We start from the raw sequence: 23671 nt of genomic DNA, 5'->3' as shown, positions 1-23671 counted from the left end.
CTAAAATTTGTCCTCACCCTTGGAAAGGCAAAAGTGCGATCATTAAGATTTTGCCAAAACCACAGCACAGACACTCCAGCCCACTTTTAATACAAACCTATTTGCCCAGTGCTAGTGCATATTTTCTTAATTCTACCGGCAATAGAAACCACAGCTGCTTGTCCAGAACAGGATTTATTGTATGCCCAAAAGCTAGAATTTATGAGAATCTTTCTCAAATTATATAGACAAAATATAGATTGTTACCCCCAAATTCCCTAACCGTAACAAATTGCCAAATCTCTGCGAACTCCCTCTTTTTTAGGGTGAAAAAACTAGTCAGAAAAAAAAAAAAAAGGCAGGGAGGAAAAAAAGCAAAGTTTATTATCCCCTCTCATCTCTTCTGAAAAAACAGTATAAAAGCAATTCCAATCCATGCAAAAAACCAGACTTCTCAGATGTGAGAAGTGTTTGAAAACGTTAAACTCGCATGAAACATCAGTATGAAACATGCATCATGATACACAGGCTGCTGCATTATATTCTATAAAGTTACTTAAAAGCACTGCACCAAAACCCTTAGTCAATTGAAGAAAAAAAAAAAATCCTCTCTGGTTTATTTTCCCTGCTCAAGCATCATTAACTAACTACAAGCCAGTCCATCAAATACCTTCTGTACTTCAAAATTTCTGAGTCAGGATATTCAAAACAAGTAATCTTTAAAAATAAAGTGACGTAGTGAAAAGTAAAGTTACCATTCTACCTTAAACATACAAACTATATTACATACCAGCATTAATTTCAGCAATAGTACATAAGAATTTCTGTGCTTCAGAGCATTAGACAATGATTCAGCTTATTCAACATCCTATCTCCACCACTAATTAATTTCTACCACTTCATTTAAGAGCAAAATACAAGTAACCAATTGTTGAATGATAAAACAGAGAAGAGAACAGCATCAAAAAATCTTTTCTGACCCTTGGAGAAGATACATTAACTCAATAAAACGTACTGCTTGTGTTATAACTCAGTTATTAGCTGGTAAACATACTATATAAATAAAACTATCTAAAAGATTTTTGAAAATGTCTTTTTCAACAGAATCCAACCTATCCACCTCAAGACCAAGATACAGCATATTTTTATGATCGGGCTATTTTCAGGTGAGCCTCCCTTTAAGTGAAAATGAAACATTTACATTTAGGTGCTATGGAATACAGAGGTTTTTTAGTACAAGTGAGTATTAACCAAATGAAAGCAATTAAACTCCTGCTTAGGTCAGAGTCAACTTGTAGTTGAAGTAGGTTCTAAGTGAAATAAAACTAAACGTTGAGTTCAGTTTCCTGAATTGTTTCCACTCATAGTCATAGTGTGCTACCAAAGCTTTAAACAGAGGTCATACTGTGAAATTTCACATATCAAGTCACAAAGTATTTCCTGTGGAAAATTCTTCTCACAAGTTATTCTTTACAAAAGGTCAACACATTTTGATGTGCATCAGGGTATGAGGAAGATTCATGGTTTCTCCAGCCACTGTCCTGTTTGCAGCGTGAACTGGAATTTAGTCAGGTGTTTTGAAGACATAACATAAGAGACATGTGAATCAAATACAATAATAGGGCAACATGGTTTTTGTAAAGTGGTGTAACAACTTCAGTTTCATTTTCAGCTGCTTTTGGTATACCAGTAAGGATCAACAATTTACAGTTTGCATACTATGCTCAGTCTACCTAGATACGTCAGTTTTACTGGCATGTGAGTTTGATTTATTTTCCACAAAACAGTGTTCCCGCAGACTCCTCCCAGAAAGAAACTGCAAACTCACTCTTAATCAAACCTTTCAATTATTATATATAACAATCTATTTTTTGTTTTATAGTCAGAACCACATATAAAAAGTCATTCTTACTAAAAAGGGAGAGAGAGATATCTTGTAATTTTTACAATTACTTTTAAAATACTAAGATGCTTTAATCAATAATAAAATATTTTTGATAGCCAGATCTTCAGAAGATTGAGACTTGACTGTACCTTGCTTTTATTGGAATTCTGTAGAAAGATTTTTACAGTGGCATCACTGTTGTACATGAGTACTCCTATACAGTAAAAATGACAAGGAATCTCTCCTTTTCCAGCCATCAGCTTTTCATGACAAAAAACAATATTGTATTATATTCAAGGCCCACCTGAATTCTAGTGCAACTTACGTGCAGACAAGGATAGAAGCTGGAAGTGAAATGCAAGCCCTTGCAAGAACTTTTGAATTTATCCTTTTATTCATACGTCAGACTTTCCTGAGCCAGCCTGTCATCTTGGGAACTTAATAAGCTAAGCTGGTATTCTAAAGAACTGAGAACTGGCCACATTTCAAGAGTTTTCCCTCCTCACTACGGATAAACTATGTTAAAAAAAAAAAAAAAGAGATATCATGATTCTAGGTAATGAATGAAATATTTTAAATTTTTGCAATGAAATCTTTTAAATTTTCCTTTGTTTATTTGAGAGAAACCTTTCAGTTCAGAGGTCTGTTGTTGACACAAGAAGTTTTTAAAGACAATCTGACGGCCCCCACATACCCTGTACTTTGCAAACCTGTCTGTTCTTACATTCTGGAACACTGAAAAAAACCCAACCACCTAAAACCAAAAACTTATAGACAAAAATCTCACTATAGAAAGGGTTGGAAAGGACTTTGCATCTTGAAGCTAATTTCCATAAAAGGAAACACACATCTGATTCATGCAAGCCATCTTTTAGAAGACCAATAATTGCATAAAATAATCTAAGTATATAAATACCACCAAAAATACACCTGCCTGTAACTTCATATTCTTTAAAGCTTACATTAGAGGATATTTTATATGGTGAGAAATATAAACAAAACAGATTAAAATTCTTAACTCGTCTATTTACAGAACTATGACAATTTCAGAACAAAAGCTTGATTAAACAAGCAGAAGAAAAATCCTTATGTTGCTTGTGGTAAATATCTTAAAATGTGACACGATCCCACAAGCATCATTTCCAAGATCTACATTTACTTTTCTTTACTGTAGTTAATTACCAGGGATAAGAGTTTAAAAAAATAATGACATGAAAGACAGAAATTAAACAAAATTAGGTAAACATGAGAAGGGGAAACTTGGCCTACACAGAACACTAAGTTCATTTTTAATTTGCTTTCCCATGTTTTTTAACACAAATTTCATGACTATGTTGTAGATGGTTTATTTGTTGAAAAGAAGATAAGAATGTGAGATGCTTAACAATGGCCAAGGTTTTTGATGGTTTCTGCTACAAAGTGTCTAACGGTCTCTGTTAATGGATTTCCCAGCATGTTTGGCAAGCTAATATTCCCAAGACAACTGAAATAATTCTAAGGGCTTTGGTATATTCAGATCCTTGAAAATAAATCATTATTTGACTTCTCGTATAAGCTCCATTTTCAACACTGTTGCCATATTAAAAAGGACCAGTCACAACAAGTGTAGGAATTGAGAAGGTTTGGTCTTAAACTTGAGTGTCTGGTCTACCTAGGTATTAATGAAAGACCAGTGTGGAGAAATATTGTCTGTTTACAACAAATAATTCCCTGAAATACAGGGGAGTGATTATCAGAAAATGTAACCCATTTTCACACATAGAAAGACAGAACAACAGCAAGTCTGCTGCAGTAAGTCTGCAAAGAGTAATAATTAGCTCTAAATGTAAGAAAAATGTGAGCTTTTTGTTACTAACTTGGCAACCTTACAGACAGAAGCAAAAAAGTGGCAACTCTCTTTTCCTTTGTATGCCAAAAGAAAGGCACTTTCACAAATCTACCAGTAGGAAAGACTTATCTATGCCTGGAATGCAGAGAAGGCAAGTAGTCAACCCTTTTCCATTGTTGTTCAATCCAAGTTTCAATACCTAAATTAGAGGATTTGGGTCTTGAGGGATTTGGGGATTATTTTCTGGGGCTAATGATGAATGGTTCATATTTTTTACACAGCTATCCTTAAACAACCAATTACATTACACCAGGATACATTACATTCACCATGCCACAACTCTGCTTGGAGCGGCATTACAAAATTATAATTGTCTGGTATCAGACACAATTAGTCATAATTCCAACACCCATGACTGCAACAGAACCTAATTTGGGCCATAAACAAGCACTTGATTGCAATAATCTGCATCAGTTTGTTTTATTAACACCCAAGGAATGCAAAATAGGACAGTATTCATCGTAAGAAAGATTTTTCCTTCCTACACCTTTTAAACAATTCAGTAGACTTGCTTCGGTGAATTTCCACACTCAAGGTAATTTGGGGATCAGCCAACAAGTCTGATAAATATAATAAATTCCCGAAGATATGAGCAGTTATGAAGTCCCCAAAATGTTTAATATTACTTTTGTAACTACAAAAACACATTTGACTCATTTACTTAAAGAAAAAAAAAAAATCTTAACCCTGTTCTATATTGAAATATTAACCATTAACTAACATTTTAAAAGAATCCATGAGATTATTTCCTCTAACAAAACTTCAGAACAGTTTATGCCTTCACTGAATTCTCTGATGATTCACTGTTATTCCCTTTTTATTTTTTTAAGTACATGGCAAAGCACTACTGAAAAAGTATTTAAGCTATAAACAAACAACGAAAAAAAGCTTGATTTTTTTTTTTTTTTTAAAACCTAACAAGTTGGTTGCAGTATTTTACTCAGGCTGGCTGCAGTATTTTACTCAGAGGCTGGCATATCTGATGTTATTTCTCCTCAGAGTAGTGTGATCTCATTGACCAAAATATGGCAACTAACCATGTGAGGCAACAGGAAGACCTGTATGAAGTACATTCATGCCATGGTTCCCTGGTATTAAAGAATGTCTTTATAACTTGAATATAAATAGTCTATGAGAAATAATATGCTAAATATAAATATTGCTTAGAATCACAGTGTTCAATTAAATCCCTAATCTTTTGTGCCAAATCATAGAAACTGATAAACGTAAATCTTCTTTTCCAGAAGGCATATCAGATCTTCCCAGCTGCTGTTGACTGGTAAAATAGTTTTCAAAAATCAATACGGCACATGGGCATGTTCCTTTACCCAACTATACATGAAGAAATTATTCCTGAAAAGGGACAATATCATCCATGAAAAACTCTCCTTTAGCTCACACAAAAGCATTTAAATGGTGAAAAACTATATCTAAAAAACATACAGAACTTTCATGCTATACTATAAAATTGTTGCATTTCACAAATTGTTTATATTTTCAGAAATAAAAAGGAGGAAACGTAAGTTCAGCAATTATCAATAGCTCACTGGGGTTTTTAAAATATAAGTTCAAACAGAAACAGCCAGATATTTTATACAAATCTAGCACAAAACAGAAATGAAAAATGCTGACATGCAACATGTTCAGTGGCCCATCCAAAGTGTGACAGTGTGAAGAAAATTCCCATTTGAGATCCTCCACTGCAAAGTGGTCCCAAAAAAAGTACAGGAAAAGAAACGCAGTAATTCTCCAGAAGTAAAATAAGGGAGGTATGGAGAAATGGGACATCACCAGTGGCCATGCTTAACTTTTCTCAGGAATGGAAACTTTTGAAAATTTTTCCTGGATAGGTTCCCTGTAGGTGAAATTAGTATAAGTTGTACTGATGGAGACAGACATATTTCTATAGATAGTCCAATTTCAACATTAGCTAGAACACTAAGAGTTATTAGCAAAATTATTAAAAGGCTTATTATGAGTTGCTACAAACATGTATGATGACTAAAATTACTTTCTACTTTTCTGCAGTCTATGACATGGGCTGTCTTCAAGCAAAGGGTTCTAAAAGCATCATCAGGTCCCCTACAGAATGGTGCTCTCTCAGACTTGGAGCTTAGTAGGCCTACTTAACATGTGATTAACGGAGTCACACTCCTTGAGGCAAATTAAACATGTTTGTGCTTGTCCTGGTTTGAGGAAAAACAGAACCAATTTTCTGATTTGTAATTTTACTTTTTAGCTGGGCCTCTTCTAACTGACTAAACTCTGAAATTTACAGCATATTGTTCAGAAACTGTTCACTCTCAGAGTGGTAAGACCTGATTATACCAAGGAATGGTACGCACGGAGGCTCTTGCTTATACTTATTGCTATAACAGCCAAGGTCAGCTTCGAGTTATTTGCCCCATTAGAGGGTCGGAAGTGGAAAAGCATAGAGGGGTCCCACCTGCAGGGAGGAGCAGACAGGACAGGTGACCCAACACTGACCAACGGGGTATTCCATCCCATCTGCATCACGCTCAGTATAAAAGCTGAGGGATCAAAAGGTCAAGTCTCTTTCTCCAATGGCAGACACCTGAGGAGGACCATGTCTGTTCGTCTGCCTTTGATCCCGATCTGAGCGTTCCTGACTCCAGATCCGGAATTCAGCTCCTGTCTGTCGCTGACTCCAACCTGGGACTTTCCCTGTGTCTGCTGGTGACGTGACTGTCACCCTGGGAGCTGGATACAGTTTTGTATATATTGTATACTTTTAAAAAATATTTTATTATTATTTATTATTTCATTATTTGTTAATCTTTTCATTAAAGTAGTTTAGTTCTTTTTCTAAACTCGTAAGTCTCCTTATCTCTTCCTCTCCTCTCTTTGGGCGGAGGGGGGGCATCTGTCACTCTGATTGCCCAATCCGGCCAAACCACAACAGTGCTTAAAAATAAAAAGGTTTCATTAACAATGGATTGGATGGTTCTGCCTCCATAAGCAGCTCTACAAGAAGTCTGCAAAGACACAACATGATACAATTCCCTATACACACTTGCACCAGCACTGATCATGTGAGCATCAAGAGGTAATTGGCACAAACTTGAGCATAGGAAGTTCCATCCAAACATGAGGAGGAACTTCTTTCCTTTGAGGGTGGCAGAGCACTGGCACAGGCTGCCCAGAGAGGTGGTGGAGTCTCCAACTCTGGAGACATTCAAAACCCGCCTGGACGCGTTCCTGTGCAACCTGCTCTAGGTGACCCTGCTCTGGCAGGAGGGGTTGGACTAGATGATCTGCAGAGGTCCCTTTCATGATTCTATGATTAGCATGAGGCATTTTAGCCTAGTGTTCAGTTCATGCCGCAGCATCAGCTCTGTTTACCAAAAGTGGTCCCTGAGCACTAACATTCCAGGATGGATTGCTGCAAGACAATGCTGTGACATTTCTTATTTCATCACCAAGGGAAACTCCCTAACGCGGAGTCCTTCTGTCTCTGGCATTCCTCCTTCCAGAAAGTTTAAGCCACTCTGCAGTTGGGCCTCCTTGCCCTCCATGCTAGATCATTCCTTGGTCATGAATTACTGTTGCTGAGCAGTTATAATTTGCATTTCCCCTTCACTACCTACATGGTCAGATTTGTGTTCCCAGTTCACATTTGTCTACCAAGTCGGTTTTTTTCCCTCCTGTCAGATCTTTTTTACCTCTTTAAGTCTAATTAGAATTCTTAGCTTTACCTACTACTTCTCCTAACTTGATTCAGTTTTTGTCCTTTTACTACAAAGTTTCCACAATAGTACAAAAGACACAGGTTTATCCTCCATGGTAACAGCCAGTTCTTTCATCTTACCAACTGAGAGGAACTAGGAAGAACATGAGAGAAAAGTTACAGATTCAGCCTTATTTCATCCTTAACTCCTTTTACTGATAAAAACCTGCTGAATTGCTCTGTGAGGCTGCTTTCGTGCAAGTGCAGTTTGTTGAGACTGAGGAGGTCCAAGATGTGGATATGTGATAAATAATCAAACCTGAAGTTTACCACGATTGACTGAACATTTTTGTTTTGTTCTGGTTTTAAGTTTCATTACCGAAAACGGCTAACCTACTTTATTTGAACTTTCCCAAAGTGCAGAGTGAGAAAATATGTCATGCAAAATGTCAGGCCAAAGAGTCCAAATTGGAAGCAACAGAAGAGACAGTGTTAAAATGAAAGAGGCTGAGCGACCAAAAAAAAAATAGTACCAAAGATGACTGCCTGTAGTACATACTTATTATATACAGTTACAATAATATTATTTGGAAATTGTGTTGTCTTGACAACTCATTTACCTTGAATTCTTCAACGATAATACTCAAGGCTTCATGTCCAGTTTTTCTCATGTCTTCTAACTCCTGCTTATGCTTTTCCTGTACAAAAACGTGGAAAGATTATACACAACATAGGCATCCAACGTAACGTTTTTAATTAGGAAAGTAAAAGACCAATTATTTCCTCATTTTGGTATCTTTCATGAAGAAATGCACACATCTTGTCTCTTTACATATATGCTTACTTCAAGTTGGTCCTAATATTAAACTTATTTTTCTGTATTTCATAATTTTACTTTATTAGTCCCCAGATAATTCTAAATGGTTCTCAAAATGTCTTTAATATTTTCTTTGTTAGTCTAATTTTTCTGGTTTCTTGGCACCTGTAGATGGCACAACTTCCAAATCATTCTCTTAGTAAATACTATTTACTGCCTATATTCATAAAAATGTTAAAATGGACTCGTATCAGATTCAGTTTCCTCAGAAGAGCACACCCTCCTCCTACTCAGTGCATAGCTCCTTTTTAATCTTTTTTTATTCTTAATGTTCTCAGGAAAAGTGTTCTTGCATAAGATAACCTGAATATGCTTTTCAAATAAAGCTCTACTGTTTACTATTTTTTTACTCACAGTATTATGTAAAAATAACACAGATAGGAACATTCTAATATTTTTGCCTTTACATAAAAAAAGCAAACCACAGGCAAGCACTCTGAGCCTGCAATGTGAACACCTCATTAGATTCTCACCAGCATTTCATGCTTATCAATGAGCAGCACCACTTTTTCAAATCACCAATTACAAGAAGATGAAAAACTTTCCCTCCTGCCACATTCGTTGCTTCAGGGATCTGTTCTTAAATCCGCTAGTACAGCAGGTCATAGATGTTTTAATCACCTCAGCAAAATGGTGCAGAAAGCAGAAAACCATTCATCACAAACATTAGCTTGCAGTGATTACATGGCAAAACCATCCACAACTTACACTACGCATTTATTGCCTTTTGGATGGAATTCAAGTTGAAATTTATTAATACAATTCTATGTTTTTTAAGATCTGTATGTTTGAAGTAAGCAAAACCTAGTGTCTAAACAAAGCACATTCAATTTTACTATGAAAGGCTATATAACACCATGAAAAAGAAATTGATCAGTCTTGAACTCTATATTTGACTAGAGGTTGCTCCTCTGCCATTCAGTTTCTTTCTCCTGAAAGGGCCATCTTACCAAAAAGTTTGAAATTATAGCTATACAAGCTTCTTATTGCTCATCCAAATATGAGACATTCATATTCTCTTGAATAGAACTGTTTGGGTTGTTTTTCTGAAGCCCTGCAAGAACAACTGATATGAAGCAGAAGAATCCAAGACGGAAATATTTTGACATGTAAATAAACTACTACATCAGATAACAATGCACAGCATCTACGTACAACAGTTCAATCACATTGTGATACACAGGTATTGCTGATACCACGAACTAGTTAAACTCAGATGTTATACAAGTAAAAAAAAAATAAATAATAAAACAAGCCAAAACAACAACTGCTGAGCTAGAAGTATTTTTATAATACAAAACTACAGAATCGGTATAAGGAGGAAAAATATGATCCAGTGCTTAACTCCAAAACTTCACAAATCATTAACAAATATACTCTCTGTGAAAAGTGAACATGGGGGGCGGGGGGCGGGAATGAGGGAAATGTAATTACTACAGTAGCATATCCTGGATTCACAAATATGAAAAAAAGAATTATATAGAAAGAGGAAGTTAATGGTCATTAATTATTCTAGCTGAAAAAAAAACCCACCAAAAACAACAAAACCAAAACTGATGAGAAAGCACTCCATGTTGAGAGAAGCCTTTAAATGAGAAGAGTTAAACCAGTAAGATTTCCATCTAAGATCTATGAGAATTACCTTGAATGTGACAATGAGACATAGCAGATCACGTGTGTTGACCAAGGAAGTAAGGTATTTCGTTCTGGTAAAAAGTAGAGTGCCTCTCACTAGCACTACCAGGCAAGTCAAGTGACAAAGCAAAAAATGCCTCAAGTTTTTCTGAATTAGTGACTTGTTCAAAGTCACGTACTAAATGCAAACCAGTAACACAAGTTGAAGCATCAACACCAAGGTATAACTACCAACACGAAGATGCCATCCAACACACTTTAGACTACTTAATTTTCTTAAAATATTTCCTAAAGTACAGGGAAAAAGTCATCAGTACAGAACTAATAGTAAGGCATCAGTTTGCTTGGGTCAGGTCTAGCAATCAGTTTCTACAACAGGGGTAGAAGAGAGAATGAAAGGCCATTATTACAAGCACACAGACAAAAACGCCCCCTCCAAGTAAGGTCTTCATCCAATCTGATGAACACTACACTGCCTTTTTTCTGTGTCTATTTGCAAGATTTTTCAGCTAAGACAGCAGGCCTGTAAGTTTATTTCTTTTAACTTGTAAAAGGGCATTTCAATTCTTTTGAGGATGGCTGGCCTTTTCTTCTGAAAGTCTGTAAAATACAGTTTCAAAATCTTCCAGATACATCACTCAAAGGAATGTGTGCTTGCTTGGTCCTTGTAATACAACCCAATAAGGAGAAGAATCAAAGTCACTTTGAGTAACACATTTTGGAAGTGTGTACTTTGATTTACTGCCTAACAGTGAGGATATATTAAAGTTCCCGAGTTCCTTGATTTGGCTACGAACACCACAGAAACACTCCAAGTATAGCATCATACTCATTTGATGAACAATGGTCGTGCCAGTTCTTCATAAATCTTCAATAAAATGTGTATTTTCCACAGGAAAATTAGTTCAGTGAATTGACATAACTACTCTTAGAATTATTGCTCTGCTTGTAAGAAAGAAAAGGGAAGCTCTATGAAAATTTCTGAATGGTGTAGAATTGAAATTAAAATGTAATATTCAGATTTCCTACAAAAGAGCAAAGAATTTTGTGTTTTCTGGCTCTTGTAGAATTCTCCTGCATGGTTTGTATGACTTTGGAGAGGTTTTTAAAGAACGCTGTTGTTCCCTTCTTTTATTTAATAAATGCTTTTCAGAAAGGAATCAAACATGAGCTAAGAAGTTTGAAAATTAAGTAAAATCATCTCCAGAGGACTTTTACCCCCTTCCCCTTGTACTTTGTGATGGACAGAATCTCACATCAGAACGATGACAGTAATTAAACATAATCTTGGAACGCATTTTATTTTGTGATCAAAATCTTGACGATCACCCCAGAGAGCACGAGGAATTCTGTGTGGACACAGTATGAAAGTAACAGGTAAGTCATTGCTCAATGGTTATCGATGCTTCAATTTTTTCCATTTTGTGACTCATATAAAGAAATATATCATTGCGAATGATTTACGCATAAGAACACAGGCTTTAACGCTACAAAATGTACATGCCTTCAGAAATTCAAACAAAACTTGAATGATAAGGATGAGAAAATGAGATTGAACTTTGAAAGTTTTCTTACAATCTAAAAGCCAAGTGAACCCAGACTCTCTTTTTTTTTGATGTTAGGCCCCTATGAATCAAACCACTGTAGAGGCAAATGGATCCAAAAGCCTGGTGATCTTCTGAGAGGTGTGGTTCCCAAGGACACCGCTGGGCAGAGAAGGCTTCCGAAGTGGCTGTGACAGGAGGAATTGCTACTGACCACCCGCCATCCAGCTGCTTGTCACTGCCTGCAGATTACATTACCACTTCTTTTAGATCTTTTAGCTGAATTGCTTCCTAAATCATTTCAGTCTAAGTGAACCATTGTTAGCATAAACAATTTAAGCAGGGTTCTTTGTTAACATCCAACATTTCGACAGAAATGTTGGGCATGTGTTTGAGAGGTGTTACCCTTACACTTCCCAGTAAGCGCAGAGTACTACGTAAGATACGCAATAAGAGGATTTGTGAGATCTGATGGGGTAAGAAGGGAAAGTAAAGACCTCAAGCTTATTTTATTTCATTATATTTACTTACCCTTAAGTTGATATATTTTTCTGCTGACTTTTTAAGAGGCAGACAGTCTTGAACTGTTGGGGAAAAGCTTGTGCCACCCATAGACTCTGCACAGATTCCCTACTAACCTTCCACTCTGGCATGCCTGCACGTCACACATATTGTAACGGCAATAAGTGATCAAATATTGTGTGTCAGTACTCCTAGACCGTATCAAAAACGGCATCAAAAAAAGAGACTTGATACTGCAAATTAGGGCCATGAAACACAGCCACCTGAAAAGGAAGCAAACGGCTAAGTATCAAAGTATCTTTTGATAATAATTAGCACACATCAGTAAACACCATAATATTTTCACAATCTCATTTCTATAGCGGGCATAACTAACACCAAAAAACCCAAAGTTTTTAGAATAACGGAAGAAACTGATTTACATCATGCCTACTGAATTTATACATTTTCTCCACAGGTTTTTTTTTTGCCACTGATTTTTCTGATCAGAGCAAAAGAAAATTTCATTTAATTCTCCCCCTTTTTTTATTAGGTTATCAATAATCACAACTTATAATAAAGATCAGAGCAGTAATACACAGACAAAGCAAAAGCCAGTACTGCAAAGAAGCACTATGAGATCATATATATATATGTGGGAAAAAATTATAGAAGAAATAAAATCAATTCAGGAAAAGATTCTAAGTTTTTGCCCACTTTCACAAATAGCCAAACGTGATCCACAAAATAAAATCCTGTATTTTGGGGTCAACTGATATTATATGATTTTTACATTTTATATTACTTATTCATAAACTCTGTTAAAAAAAATCAGGAAAAACATGTCAACAAAATAGTAAGTTAACACAAAGCACCCACATTTTAACTGTATAAACGTTTCTGTAACACCTGTTAAGAGTCTTATATTACATGCAAGCCAGTGATATGAGTTGATGTTGACTGCCTATGTTCTGTAAGGCCGTGGTATCTTCATAATTAGCTGCAAGTCCGAGTCAACATCTTAGAAAGTGATATACTCTCTTCCCTCCTAATTTCTTTACTAATGCAAAAAGGCAAACTGTAGTTCACTGTAGGCAACTAAATTAAAAGCCAAATTTCAAATCCATCTTACACAGTTTTGCTGTACGCAATTACATCATTAAGACTTTTCATAATGGACTAAATTCCTCCATTACATCAAGATTTTCCTCTCCACAAAAATTATCCGCTCTTTTCTTTCTTTCAAAGCATCATTTTAAAAAATAATAAATAACATTTAGTATCATGATTCTGTTAGGAAACTCATAACTTCTCATTTGAAGATACACATTTCCTCCAATTCACCCAAGTGTAGAGAAAAAAAATGATTGTACTGAATACAACCAGTAAATGACTGGTTTATCAGTGAACGAAATCACTGAAAAGTCGAGTTAAACATGATAAGAATCAGTCCATAATGGCTAATTAATATACACACTAGAGTGTGCTATTGTATATAAAATACAGATTGGTCACTATTTCTGTTCATGTGAAATAGTGTGAGCTCTCCAGAACTAAGACACAGGATTACCTCCAGGTCTATAACAAGGCAAGTATTTTCACTTTGGTCACATCATCAATATCCTAGTGAAAGATATGGCTGAGAACCTAAAGGACAAACATTTTTATAGGGAAGAAAGAAAGATTTCGGATTTCCTATATATATATATCTATATATAGATAACCAAAAGAATATACAGTACGCACAACCCTAAGTCCAACACAGGAACCAAGGAGATGCTATGATTTATTTTATACAAGTAAATATCATTGCTACCAGGAGTATATAACAACAGAAGACTTTGAAGTGAATAATGAAGTGAGGTAGCAAACAAACTTTCATGAGCAACTTCCTAATATAGTGGCGAGGACATTTCCTGCTGAGTTTGAACTGAGCCGAGCAAGACCTGAGTGAGTGTGAATGGACCAGTCTGCCGGGAGATGTTATGCCTGATTCAATGTGAAAAACTATGTAAAGGAAATAATATGGAAGAGCCTGTACATGCCCAAAACTGAAATGTAATTATAGTTCCCATGCAGCATGTAACTAAACTCTTCAAGTATTTGCAGTGTATAACATGGATCTCTGCCCTGTCACATTAAGATACTAATATTGTGTGAAAAACAACTACAATTTATATCTGCTCATTTCTTCTACAGGATGTAAATACAGACACTCTCCACTGAGGAGGACATTAAACAAGAAAAACAAGAGCTAACTCACATGCTGAACAACCTGTTAATTAATGCTAAGTGTTCTCAGTATTAATAAACGTTTTGCTAGCAAAACAGTATGATATAGTAAATTGCACAGTACATTTGGCTCAGGAAGCCTTCTCTGACTGCCTTACAACTGAGCCAGGGCATCTTATGCCACTGATACTTTCCTACTTCCCCATGTAATCTAAATGATGGGACATAGTAGCAAGAGAAAGCAAAGAAGAAAGAGCAAACAGGAGAACAATCCCAGGGAAGCTGACAAAAGAGAATATTTCTATTAAACAACGCGGTAAGCATGAAAGGAATTCTTATCTTCATTAGGACATTCTCATGTCTTTTATCTCAAGAGCATCAGTCTTCAGATTAAATTAAATTCCACAATTGTTCATAAAGAACTAAATATTAACTTGGAAAGGGTTGCTACCTGTCATCAATAGCTACTGTTACTGTAGGTATAATACTCAAAACAATTTTATATACCACATGCATTTATAAATAGATTAGTATTTATTTATTACTCTACTGTAGTATAGTATATTACTATATAAATATGTATGAAAAAACTACACAAGGAGAGTTTTCCTTTTTTCTCTAGATAGGAAACTGACCTGCAGACTGCAAAGGGACAAAAAAAACTGCAGAACATTAGATTAACCAATGAATCACAGAATCATAGAATTGCCTAGGTTGGAAGGGACCTTTCAGATCATCAAGTCCGACCATCAACATAACACTGACAAAATACTTCAATAAACCATATCTCTAAGCACTGTCTACCCATCTTTTAAATACCTCCAGGGATGACAATTTTACCACTTCCCTGGGCAGCCTGTTCCAATGCTTAATAACCTTTCCAGTGTAAAAATTTTTCCTGATATCTAATCTAAACCTCCCCTGGTGCAACTTGAGGCCATTTCCTCTTGTCCTATCACCTGTTACTTGGGAGAAGAGACCGACCCCCACCTCACTACAACCTCCTTTCAGGTAGTTGTAGAGAGCGATAAGGTCTCCCCTCAGCCTCCTTTTCTGCAGGCTAAACAACCCCAGTTCCCCCAGCTCCTCATAAGACTTGTTCTCTAGACCCCTCACCAGCTTCGTTGCCCTTCTCTGGACATGCTCCAGCACCTCAATGTCTTTCTTGTAGTGAGGGGCCCCAAACTGGACACAGTACCCAAGCTGGGGCCCCACCAGTGCCAAGTACAGGGGGACGATCACTTCCCTAGTCCTACTCACCACAGTATTTCTGATACAGGCCAGGATGCTGTTGGTCATCTTGGCCACCTGGGCACATTGCTGGCTCATATTCAGATGGCAGTTGAACACCCCCAGTGTAGGAAGTCAAGCAAAACTACCAGGAGGCCTGCATGGATGAACAAGGAGCTCCTGGCAAAACTCAAAAACAAACATCAAACATACACAGGTTGGAAGCAAGGATGTATAACCTGTGAGGAATACAGAGACATTGTCTGAGTATGCAGGGATGAGGTTAGGAAAGCCAAAGCCCAGTTGGAATTGAATTTGGCAAGGAATGTCAAAGACAACAAGAAGTGCTTGTATAAGTAGAGATGACAAATGGAAGGCTAGGGAAAATGTGGTCCTGTGCTGAAGGAGATGGTGGACCTGGTCACAGAGGGCACAGAAAAGGCTGAGGTACTGAATGCCTTTACTAGGAAGACCAGCCCTCAGGAATGCCAGAGACCAGGTCTGGAACAAGGACAACTTACCCTTAGTGGAAGAGGATCAGGTCAGGAAATGCTTAAGCAAACTGGACATAATTAAGTCCATTAGGCCTGAGGGGATGCACCCGCAAGTGCTGAGGGAGCTGGCTGATGCAAGGCCCCTAGCAATACTTTTACACTGATCATGGTGACTGGGAGAAGTGCCCAAGGGCTGCAGGTAAGAAAGTGTCACTTCTATCTTCAAAAAGGGCAGGAAGAAAAAAAACAAGGAACTACAGGCTGGTCAGCCTCACCTCAACACCTGGGAAGGTGATGGAGCAGTCAATCCTGGAAACTATCTCCAGGCACAGGAAGGACAAGAAAGTCACCAAGAGTGACAGCATGGCTTTGCCAAGGGGAAGTCATGCTTGACCAACTTGATCACCTTCTATGATGAAATGATTGGCTTGCTAGACGAGGGGAGAACAATGGATATTGTCTACCCAAACTCCAGTAAGGCCTTTGATACTGTGTCCCTTAAGATCCTCACTGAGAAGCTGTTGACTTGTGGGCTGGATAAGCAGAAAGTGAGGTGGACTGAAAACTGGCTGAAGCACCAGGCCCAGAGGATGGCAATCAGTGGGCTGAAGTCTACAGCTGGAGGGCAGAAACTAGCAGTATACCCTAGGGGTAAATGCTGGGCCTGATCCTGCTTAATATCTTCATTAGTGATCTGGATGATGGGGCAGAGTGTACCCTCAGCAAATTTGCAGACAACACAAAACTGTGAGAAGTGATGGATGTGCCAGAGGGTGAAGCTGACATCCAGAGGGACTTGGCAGGCTGGAGAAACAGCCTAGCAGAAACTTTGTGAAATTCAGTAAGGGAAATTGCAAAGTCCTGCACCTGGTGAGGAACAACTCCATGCACCAGTATATGCTAGGGGCCACCCATTTGGAAAGCAGCTTTGCAGAAAAGGACCTGAGGGGTCTCAGTGGACAAGAAGTTGAACACGAGCCAGCAACATGCCTTTGCTGCAAAGAAGGTCAACGGTATCCTGGGCTGCACTGCCCCCAGGCTGAGGAAGCTGAGAGAGGTGATACCCCTTTACTCAGCACTGATGAGGCCACACCACGAGTACTGCCTCAAGCTCTGGGCTCCCCAGTACAAAAGACACATGGACATACTGGAGAGAGTCCAAAAAACCATCACATGGATGATGACAGGACTAGAGTATCTTTCACGTGAGGAGAGACTTAGAGAGCTGGGATTGTTTAGCCTGGAGAAGAGAAGGCTTAGAAGCAGTCTTATCGAGGTATATAAATAACTGAAGGCAGGGTGCAAAGAGCACAGAGCCAGGTTCTCGTCAGTGGTGCAAGTGTCAGGACAAGAGGGACAAACTGAAACACAGGAGGCTCCATCTGAACATCAGGAAACACTTTTTTACTATGAAGTTGATCAAGCAGTGGCACAGGTTGCCCAGAGAGGTGGTGGAGTCTCCCTTTTTGGAGACATTCAAAAGCTATCTGGACACAGTCCTCGGCAACTGGTAGCCCAGCTTGAGCAGGGGGATTGGAGTAGATGACCTCCAGAGGTCCCTTCCAACCTCAACCATTCTGTGATCCACAATCATATTTACCAAGCCCTAATCTACTAGGTATTAATCACGAGGCTACTTATTTTTTCCCCTCAAAGCTTTTCCACAGAAAGTACTTAAAAGAACTTGCTATTGTATTACAAAGCAAACAACAGTGAAGTGCTGCATATTTATGGACCTATCACAGGTGAACTCTTCCAAAAGACCCACTGCCTGCAGTTCACTACAGCATATATGCTGTTTTCCAATATTTATACTGGATATAACCTTTTATTCCTAGTTTCAAAAATACGAAACTTCAAAACCACTATTTACATTAACAAAACTATAATTGAACTAAAGATACCTCCAGCACCAAAAATTGGTAACATTTCCATTTAACCTTTCAGAAGTCACCAACATGTTTTGGAAACATAACTATTTGAAATAGTGCATATTGAATTTTCACAGAGTTATACTATTCATAACACATAATGATGTTCATAGCACATTCCTGGAGAATAGCTTTAGTCTTTTCATGTATGTTTAAAAACCCAAGACGACTACAAAGAAACTTGACACTCAGTCCAATAGTTTCAAAAGCACTCAGGCAGAAATTCCACTTAAGCATGAATAAAAACTTCCTCAGATTTAATTCCAGAAGATATAAAGTAACAACTCATGGCAACATGGTATGTAAAGACTCTACGATTAAAATATCATTGAAATTTTTCCAAGGTAATAAAAGAACAAATTGTTTTCTTCCTTCCTTGTTTATTCAGTATAGAAAATAAGTTGAAGTATAATGCAAACAAACCTATTTACCACAAAATCAACAGCAGAAGAAGTTACATCTTTATATTTGAATCTCCTTTTCATTTTCAGCATCTTAGCTATTTCCTTTGGCCACGTGTGAATACAAAGCTTAGGAAGCAAACAATGGTGATAATATTTACCTCTTCTTCCAATCTTGACTCATTTTCTGATTTGTAAATATATTTTGGAACAGTAAAAACATTCCAAATCAGACAGGCTATCTGAAAACCAGCTGATAACACCTATTTTGCCATCAAAATGCAAGCAAAGCAGCTACAACACAAAGTGGCTGCTGTGTTTATTCAGAGCTACAAATGCTTTTTTGTTTGTTTGTTTGTTTGTTTCCTGGAGAAAACGCATGAAGGGTATGATGTGCAAGTTGAACAAAAATGTCAGAGCTTGCTGGAGAACCAGAGAGACAAATAATCAGCTTTCAATCAAGCTGCTATATTAGTTCCATTAGAAAGGTAACAAGAATTTAGGTCAAAAGATGAAATAAACAACAGTTTGGGAAACCGAGCATCAAATCAAAGAGTTTGGGATAATCCAAATGCCAAGAAAAATGGGTACTGAAGATGACAGCAAAGCCTGCAAAGATGAAGACAAGTACCCAAAGTTGGGTACTGAAAAGATAACAGTAAAGATCTGCAAGCCAAGCTTCTTTTGGCCTTGTTGTTCATGAGAAAAGAGGTTTATGAAATAAAAATCAAAAATGTGTCAGTTATGCCATACTGCCCAGCCCACAATACAAACTGCATCTGCAACTTACTCCACCATTTTCCCTGCATCCAGAAAACTGCTATCAAATTTTTAACTTCTAGCTTAAATTGTTGATTATTTGTTTTACATACCTGACAAATTCATAAATAATCTAAGCATGCAGGAAAAACAAACAAACAAAAACCCCCCACAATCCAAAGAGACACAAGTTACATCTTTGCCAGAGACAACAAAAGACTAAATCAAGAAAGCAAGAGAACTAACTTCTTATCCTTTATTTTAAGATTCAATATGGTTTCTGAAGGAAAAGGTTTGTTGTCCAACATCAGAAAAACTCCAATTAGGAAGTATCTCACACAGTCCAGAAAAAGGTACCCAAATCACAGATACACAGATTTTATAAGACGACCTTCTCTTGTTATCGTGTATTTTAGGGAACTAGTCATGCAGTTCCACATTCTGAATGACTATATTTTGCTTACCGTAAAACCTCACACAGAACATAGCTAGGTTGCATAGTACTAGCTCCTATTCTAACAAAGGAGATATATTTAAAACCACCAAAAATGTTATATTCCATACAACAGTGATTTAAGTTTACAGTAACTGATATTCTAATTAGTGTAACATTTCAAATACTGCATTAATCAGATTTTTGGTTCAGGCTTTCCTGACCCTGCCCTTAATTGCTAATGTCTTTTTGCTGGCAATGAGGTAGGCCAGACTGCAGTAAAATATTCCAAATAATTCAGTCTGGGGAGTATCCCCTGGATTTGAGTTATGACCTTAGTGACTGGGAGTGGGCTATTTATTTTTCTCAGTTTATGACCAAAGTATTAAACCACAAAATCACACAATCATTCAGATTGGAAGGGATCTCTGGAGGTCATTTAGTTGAACCTCCTGCTGAAAGCAAGATCAACACTGAATTCAGACCAGATTGTTCAGATTCTTGTCCAGTCAGATCTTGACATCCTCCAAGGACAGAGATTTCACAACCTTGCTGGCTAAAACATCCCAATGCTTATCTTCATCAGAAAAATATCTTTTTCCTTATACCAAGTTGCAACTTCCCATGTTTCAATTTATGACAATTTCCACTCGTCCCCCTGCTATGCAGAGCCTGCCTGGCTCCATTTTTCTGATAACCTTGGACATCCGCTATTAGGTTCTCCAAGTTGAGGTCAAGATATACAATGTCCCTTGCATTCCTCTCATCCATAGTCTGGGTGTTTCATCACAGAAAGCAATCAGGTTGGTCAGGCATAATTTATCTTCTGGTAAATCGATGTTGGGTATTCCCAATCACCTTCTTCATGTGCTCAAAAACAGCTGCCAAGAGCACTTGCGCCATGATTTTCCCAAAGACCAAAAGGCTGGCAAGCCTGTAGATCCATATATCATCCTTCTTGTCTTTCTTCAATAATCAGAGACTTTCCTCAGTCTCCGAGTTGATAAAGAACTCTCTCATAGTGACAGCCAGCTCTCTCATCACCTAACTAAACCAGTGTGCTCTCCTGAACTCTGTGGTCTGAAGCTGCTCATTTTCATAAATAACAACCTCACCTCTTCTTCTTCCCTGCCTTTCTAATGAGCTCCTATCCAACATCCATACTAAAGATCCAGCCACACAAAGTACCCCAACACATCACAGTTATTTCAACAATGTCATATTTCATCCTCTGCACATGACGCTCTAGCTCCTCCTGCTTGTTTCCCAGATTGCATTTATCTATGCATGTTGCATATGCACATCTGACATGGGTCCCTGAAAATTAGTTCAATTTTTGTGTTGCTTGATGAGTGGGAGTCTGGTTTTGGTTATTTCTTTTACCACTTCCCACCTCTGAGGCAATTAAACTCACACTTCTTAATAATAAATAGATGGTAAACTCATACATGAGAGAAGAAAGATAGTCTTGCTTCCCTTCTTTGCAAGCAACACGTAAAATAGACAAAAACAGATGACCGTATTTTGTTCCTAAGTCTGTGTTTCGTAACTTTAGCCCAATCAGCAAAGATGATCACAACCTCTAGTTGCATGTCATCAAGGAAGTTCCAGCTGTAAAGTATTTGGAACAAAAAACCTCCAAACTCCACCACCAAAAAAAAACTCACAAAAACCCCCTCAGACTTTGGAGCCTAGGTACAGACCTAGACATCTAAGGAGCATTCCCATGTGAAAACTGTAACATGTATTTATTTATTTTTTAACTTGTGAGCTAATAGAAGGAGATACAAACCAAAGAAGAAAGGGATTTCTCTATTTTACTTACTGTGAAACACTGATGTCATAGAAATAAACGCAAAAATACTTACTCTAGGGGAGAAAAGTTACATTTCTGGGGGTGTGTGGAAAATCTAATCAATCTATTAAAAGGATGATATATTTAATCTATTCTTCTCTAAGCAAAGGGGTCTCTTGAATCATCAAAAAACAACTTTTTTTTTTTTTAAGCTGGAACACATCAGATGTAAGCTTCTGAAAATGTCAGCAATGATTGATACCACATTGTTACTTATAGGTAACTAAAAGCTATTATAATGTTGGGGTTTAAGTGTTTTTTGGTTTTTTTTGTTTTGTGGGTTTTTTAATTGCAAATTGAGAAACACTTAGATCTGCTAGATTTTCAAGTCATCAAGATCATTAAGCTACATCATAGAGTTGATTTTTAAATAAATGTTACTGCTGTAGAAATTGACTACAAATGGATTCATATAGATAAATATTCAAAATCATAAATATATAGTGAAAACAACAGACATATACCAGTGCTTTTCAAAGATACTCTAAGAGGAATAAATCTCAAGATTCCGACAGTGATGTGGCTATTTATTTTACACACTCCATTTACTTCTTGATCTCAACACTTAAAAAAAGAAATTGTGAGAAAGATTCTTTGAGAAACAATACCATTTCTTTTCTAACAGAAGACAGTCTTTTTGAAAATAAAAGAGCAGAATATTAATTGAAGGATGAACATGAAGTTGGGGACAGTGCTAGAAAAAAACCATTTAAGTCAAATCTGGCCTTCAGCTGAAATTTTTCTTTACTTCAGTTGAAGTTGCATGTGGATATACAAAGAACTCCTCTCCCACTATAGAAAGCCTTCAATAAGGAAAGGACGGACAAAAACCAAAAAAACCTGCCTAGCAACTTGTCTCCTGCACAAAAAAAGGAACAGAGATAAAGTGACATGAACAGAATGAAGATGATCGGATGCTATCAGGACAGGCCGAGAGAGATGGGGTTGTTCAGCCTGGAGAACAGAAGGCTCCGAGGAGACCTTATAGCAGCCTTCCAGTACCTAAAGGGGGCCTACAGGAAGGATGGGGAGGGACTCTTTATCAGGGAGTGTAATGATAGGGCAAGGGGTAACGCCCTCAAACTGAAAGAAGGGAGATTTAGATAGGATATCAGGAAGAAATTCTTTACTGTGAGGGTGGTGAGACACTGGAACAGGTTGCCCAGGGAAGCTGTGGAGGCCCCGTCCCTGGAAGTGTTCAAGGCCAGGCTGGATGGGGCTTTGAGCAGCCTGGTCTAGTGGGAGGTGTCCTGGCCCATGGCAGGGGGGTTGGAACTAGGTGATCTTTAAGGTCCCTTCCAACCCAAACCATTCAGTGATTCTGTAATTAACATGGATAAAATTTAGTTTTTGTCTTCTTAGAGTTTTCCCTTTTCCCATTGTCTCACTATGAGAACTGCACTCCCATCCATGTCTTGCACATGCATACCTTTGAGGCAGTGACTGACTTTTCCATTACTGTATCAAACACTCATTCACTCTCTAGGTCTTTTTCACTTTGCCATTATATTGTTTCTAGAATACATTCTTCCCCCCAACTCTTTCCTTCCCTACAATGATGGTAAAAACCATGGTTCTCATCTTTGAATTATTTTTTTTTGGACAACATTAACTCTCTCCACAGTTCCCTTCTTTAATCTATTCAATATGCTGCAGATTAAAACGAAAAAAACAAAACCAAAAACCACCAAAAAACCCCACAGAAAAAAAAAATAGAACAGAAATCACACTTTTCTCCAAAGAAATCTAGAGTAGGACAGAATAATAACAGCAAGAACCCTCCTGTTGCTGACAAAGGGATTCCAATTTGGACACAAATATCACTTCTTCTAACTCTACAAAATAAGACAATACATATGCCGCCCCCTTAAAGAGTCCCTCAGTTCTGTTCTACAAGCCAGCTGGCAGCAGTGCAGAAACGAGCTCACGCTTTCTTTGTTGTATAAGAAATTAAAATGTAAACAGATTTTAAAAGTCTGTAGCATTAGGAATGAATTTGACAGCTTTAGCTGCATTCTAACTTTGAAAATTCTTGGTATTTTACAATATGTCAGACCTCCCAGAAATTGGCTAATGCAGATGAGAAAAACCATGATTAAGACACGTTCTTGTTCTGATCAGCTCCCCTCTTCAGAGGGGTACAAACATTGCTTACAGTAAGGCTCTTGGCTAAAAGTCTTTTCAAAAAGTGAAAGCAAACCCTGATGGGATATAGCCTCCCTCAACTGGATACACACAGATTTATTAAGCATATGTAAAGGTACTTAAAAGACTGGAGGTCACATTCAACAACCTAAAGTAGTGCAGCAGAGATTAAAAACACAATATTAAAAAAGGAA

General features: G+C 37.5%; 1 protein-coding gene across 6 annotated transcripts in view; it reads right to left on the bottom strand.

Annotated features, from left to right (window-relative positions):
* Window positions 1–23671, bottom strand: part of CCDC91 (coiled-coil domain containing 91) — a 122554-nt gene that overhangs the window by 44165 nt on the left and 54718 nt on the right. For all 6 annotated transcript variants that reach the window (XM_063355661.1, XM_063355643.1, XM_063355671.1 and 3 more), the window contains one exon: window positions 8061–8138. In XM_063355661.1, the coding sequence (XP_063211731.1) occupies window positions 8061–8138 (78 nt within the window). The remainder of the gene's footprint in view (window positions 1–8060; window positions 8139–23671) is intronic.

This window comes from Chroicocephalus ridibundus, chromosome 1 (assembly GCF_963924245.1).
Source record: "Chroicocephalus ridibundus chromosome 1, bChrRid1.1, whole genome shotgun sequence".
Classification (NCBI taxonomy): Eukaryota; Metazoa; Chordata; class Aves; order Charadriiformes; family Laridae; genus Chroicocephalus; species Chroicocephalus ridibundus.
The sequence above is the reverse complement of the archived record's forward strand: the minus strand, read 5'-3'. Positions and strand labels throughout refer to the sequence as shown.